Source organism: Arachis ipaensis, chromosome B09 (assembly GCF_000816755.2).
Source record: "Arachis ipaensis cultivar K30076 chromosome B09, Araip1.1, whole genome shotgun sequence".
NCBI lineage: Eukaryota > Viridiplantae > Streptophyta > Magnoliopsida > Fabales > Fabaceae > Arachis > Arachis ipaensis.
This window is the reverse complement of record NC_029793.2, coordinates 125,954,926-125,959,315: the sequence shown is the minus strand read 5'-3', so window position 1 is coordinate 125,959,315 and position 4,390 is coordinate 125,954,926. Positions and strand designations below refer to the sequence as shown.

General features: G+C 32.8%; 1 protein-coding gene across 1 annotated transcript; it reads left to right on the top strand.

Moving 5' to 3' along the window:
* Nucleotides 452-3,833, top strand: LOC110266190. Its single transcript, XM_021110288.1, has 3 exons — nucleotides 452-899; nucleotides 1,325-2,333; nucleotides 2,786-3,833. Exons 2-3 carry the CDS (start codon nucleotides 1,360-1,362, stop codon nucleotides 2,979-2,981), a joined length of 1,170 nt encoding a protein of 389 aa, XP_020965947.1. The 5' UTR covers nucleotides 452-899; nucleotides 1,325-1,359; the 3' UTR covers nucleotides 2,982-3,833.

Genomic DNA, 4,390 nt, shown 5'->3' with positions numbered 1-4,390 from the left:
TTTTATTTTTTTAATTTTATTTATTATGATTATCTTATCATATCTTTATTTTTTGTTGCATATTTATACAATTTAAAGATAAGAACTTTTATAGACATACATACCATAAGAAAATTTCTATTGATTTTTGTCTCATGCAATTTTGAGCCTCAGTTTTGAGGATTTAAATTAAAAAAATTAATATCCATAATAAATTAGAACACCCAATTTTTTCATAATAATGAATAACACAATCAGAAATTCCATTACTAAAAAAAATCAATCGATAAAGTCCGCTTCTGTTTTTAAAATATTTTTAAAAATTTTAAAAAAGTCTCTAAATTTAATTTATTTTAATTTTATTTTTGATGTAAAAAAAGTTAGTTATCTAATATTATTTATTAATTTAATACTTATAAAAAATTGAGTGAGTTTGATTAAATTACTTGTTGCTTGAAAAATTGTGTCAAGTCAAAGCTTTTGTTTTTCTCAATTTCTCTCCCCTTCAAACGAAAACAGCAATGTTCCCTCAGCATTAGCCCTAATCACTGTTTTCTCTCTTTCTCCAAGAGAAAAACAACACCGACATCATTGCTTCATTTATACACACTACTCAAAAGATAATACCGTCGGAAATTGTTGCTGCCGATCTGTTTCTCCGGTGACCCTACTCCAACGCCGGTGAACATTCTCAAAATACAAACAGAAAAACGAAGAAATCTGAGACTCAAAAAGAAAAAATGAAAAGGCAGGAAACACTTCTCACTGTGTCTGAACAGAAGAAAAAATCCGAACAAGACAATGAAGAAGGAAACGACGTCATCCAGCTCGTGGTGATTCCACCGCCGTGCCGGTCGTCTCGAGCACCGCCAGGGTCACGGCGCGTGACGTTCACTGACTCCAGTTAGATTTCATAAAAAGTTGTTATTTTTTTCCTCCACATTTACACCACTTTCCATTTACATTTTAACAAACTTTGCTGCTCTCATATACAATGAGTTTAAAGTTTAAACGTTGGATTAATGATACATGGTTATTTAAAATAAAAGTTTAGTCTATTTAAACAAATTTTGTCGAGTCAACTCTTTTGTTTTTAATTTGCAATTTTAAAAATCAGTTTGTTTATAGATACTCTGTTTCTTTTATTGTTTGTAGATACTTTCTTTTGTTAACCTCATGCATGCTACCTTCACTATCTTCATTATGTCGGTCCATCCTAGAATGAGATTTTGAAAATTAAATAGAATTTAAAAATAAAAAATGAAAACTTTCTATTTTTCCCATAATCTAATTTAAAGTGACACACTCTGTCTGAAGCTTATATAAATGCTATATCTAAAAATAGGAAACCAAGCAAGAAGCTAAAGAAGAAGAAGAAGAATGAGTGAAGAGGAACTAGGTACTTTCTCAACGATGGATCCTTGGGATATGATAGATCTTTTGGATACGATAGATCCTTTTGATATGATAGACCTCTATGCGGACATGAGTAATAATCAATCACCTCAGCCACAGCCGGATAGAAGGAATATGGTAGAGCAGTGTGCCATTGACGTGGGTGGCAATCAACCACCTCAGCTACAGCCTCCGCCTCACTCTCAGCCCAAGTCCCAGCCCAAGACGCAGCCGGATGTAAGGGAGATTACAGTAGCTCAGTTTTTCGTTGACACTTGTGGTTATCAACCACATCAGTCTCACCCTCAGTTTGATATGGTTGTTGCTGAGTGTTTGCCGGAAGCTCAGCCTCAGGCTCAGTCCCACCCTCATCCTCAGCAGTTTCAGCAGTTTCTTGCTGACGTGTGTGGTTATCAACCACCTGAGTCTCAGCCTCAGTCTCAGCCTCAGCCTCAGCCTCGGCCTCAGCAGTTTCTCACTGACATGTGTGGTTATCAACCACCTTGGTCTCAGCCTCAGCCTCAGTCCCACCCTCATCCTCAGCAGTTTCAGCAGTTTCTTGCTGACGTGTGTGGTTATCAACCACCTGAGTCTCAGCTTCAGCTCCAACCTATGCAACCTCAGATCTGGACTTGGGAGGAGAACAAAGCCTTTGAGTCAGTTATTGCCAATTGTTTTCATTATACTAAACACGACCGCTGGGAGCTGATCGCTGCTCGTCTCCCTGGAAAGACCCCGGCGCAACTGCAAGAATGCTTCAAGAAGCTGATGAAGGACATCAATGTCATCCATAACGGTTATACTGCAAACACTCCTCTGAATGCTGCATCTGAGAACATGACTATGACAATGGCTGCTCCTGCCACCACATTGGAACACAACCCTGTCTCCATTCCCATCATCAATGCAACAACCACCCCACCACCACCGCCTTATAACACTGATCATCAACATCACAGGTTTGTACTTTACATATTTTCATTCTCTTTTTATTTCTTTATTTATTTTTAGCCGATACATATTTTCATTCTCTCCTCCCACTTTTTCTTTCTTTTTAATTACTTATTCTATCTTTCTTTTTTCTTAAAAGTTTTATGAACAAACTGTATAAACAATGAACGTTTTTCTCCCTTGATTTGTTTTTTGAATAAATAAATTATTTTAAAATTACAATAATAAACTGTATATTTTTCTTTACAAAAATAGTCAAAATAATCTTATATCAAGAAAAGAAAAAATTAAACTGACAAATTTTGGGGCACTTGTTAGTCAAATTATTTTATCATTAAATAATTTACAAGGTGTTAATAAATAACACAAACATTTGTTTCGTTCTTTTTTGGAAAAGAAAAAATTTATGTTGTTTATAAATTTTGTTTATCAAATATTTTGTTTATTTCTATCATGGCAGGGCGGAGGTAGTCGTGGCCGCAGCGGAGAAGGCAGCACCAATGGAGGCAGCAACAAGGGAACAAAACCAATCTGCCAACCCCAACAATACAAAGAAATTTTCTCGTTGGACTGAAGATGAGCATAGGTATTCATTATTATTATATTGCTTCTTTTTTTCTCTTATTTATTTATTTATTTGTTTATTTATTATCTAGTTGAATATTAGTGTTTACACAAAAGAAGAAAGTGAAGCAACTAGTATTAGCATATCACTTTTTAATTTGAATATGGAAGCAAAAGTGGTGTTGCACTCGGAGCCATGTGGTCCGAATTCTCCATCAGTAACGGACAGTCCGAATTGTGTTTGATATTCTATTTCATACAAAAATTGACAACAACAAATAACTCGGAGGGTCCGTTTTCTAGCTTCCGAAATTCTTTGCCCAACCACAAGTCGGACCATGTGATTTTTTAAGCAAAATTTTAAAATCAAACAACTCGCATAGTCCGATTTGTGTACTTTGAATTTTTTTTAACTTTTTAAACACAAATCGGACTCCCACAATTTTAAAAAACACCAAAAATTACTATGTTAAAGTATATCACTCATTTGCTTCCATATCAAAATTTTTTAGCTATTAGCATGTAGTAGCACTTCTCTTGTTTTAGATATATCTCTACTTTGTTGTCTACAATATATAAGTCTAACATTCCTCTTTTGTAAGGCCGACTCTGCTTCACTTCATTGCTTTCTTCTTAATCCAAGCTTTCATATGTACTTATGCATTAATAACTAGCAATTTGAAAGAGCTCTAAAGTAATTGCAAATGAGGCATAGTTTTGTTGATTGCTAAATTCGTTTTGTTTTGACAATGGTTGAGTGGTTGACATAATAACATTTTTGGTTGGACTGAAAACCAAAAAAAAAATGTTACTAATTAAAATAGTTTATGTTTTTGTTTAAAATTTTTTAGTGTAAAATTTGTTAATATTTATTTTAAAAATCATGTTTTGGTAGATTATTTGTTAGACGGTACCAAGCAGAAGGTACAAATTGGTCAAAATTTTTTAAATATTATGTTAAAACAAGAACTTATCAACAAATTGAGTCATGCTCAAAAATATTTTATACGTAGAAAAAGATTAGCTAAAAGAAAAAAATTTAAAAAAAAATATCTATGATGTAATTTGATCATTGTAAGTCATTTTTTTACTCTCAGTTAGTCTAATTCAATTTCCACTAATATAAGAAATATTAAATTGGCTATTTTAAATTTTCTATTATTCATGATAGTTACACTATTTTAATTATTTTTCAATGTAAGAATTGTATCTTAATCCACGTTTTTTATGGATGGAGAATTTGTTTAAAGGAGGAAGAACATATAAATGGACTAAAAATTGTTGAAAAATGAAAATATAGGATAACATGTATCTAGTTAGAGTTAATTATTAGCTTAGTTTTCTTTAATTTCCTATGATGTGAATGTGTGCCAATTCCAAGGCATTATAATAGCTTAGTTAGGTTTCTAAAAGAACAATAAAGTAGGAATATGCGGCAGGAACGTTCTAGATGTAATTGTAATTTATAATTTTTTTTATTAATAATATTTGATTCCCTAAC

Bases quoted from the DNA above. Each gene is read 5' to 3' on its own strand.
- LOC110266190 (XM_021110288.1), top strand. From the start codon at position 1,360: ATGAGTGAAGAGGAACTAGGTACTTTCTCAACGATGGATCCTTGGGAT. The intron at 2,334-2,785 runs GTTTGTACTTTA...CTATCATGGCAG, and splicing joins ACTGATCATCAACATCACAG to GGCGGAGGTAGTCGTGGCCG.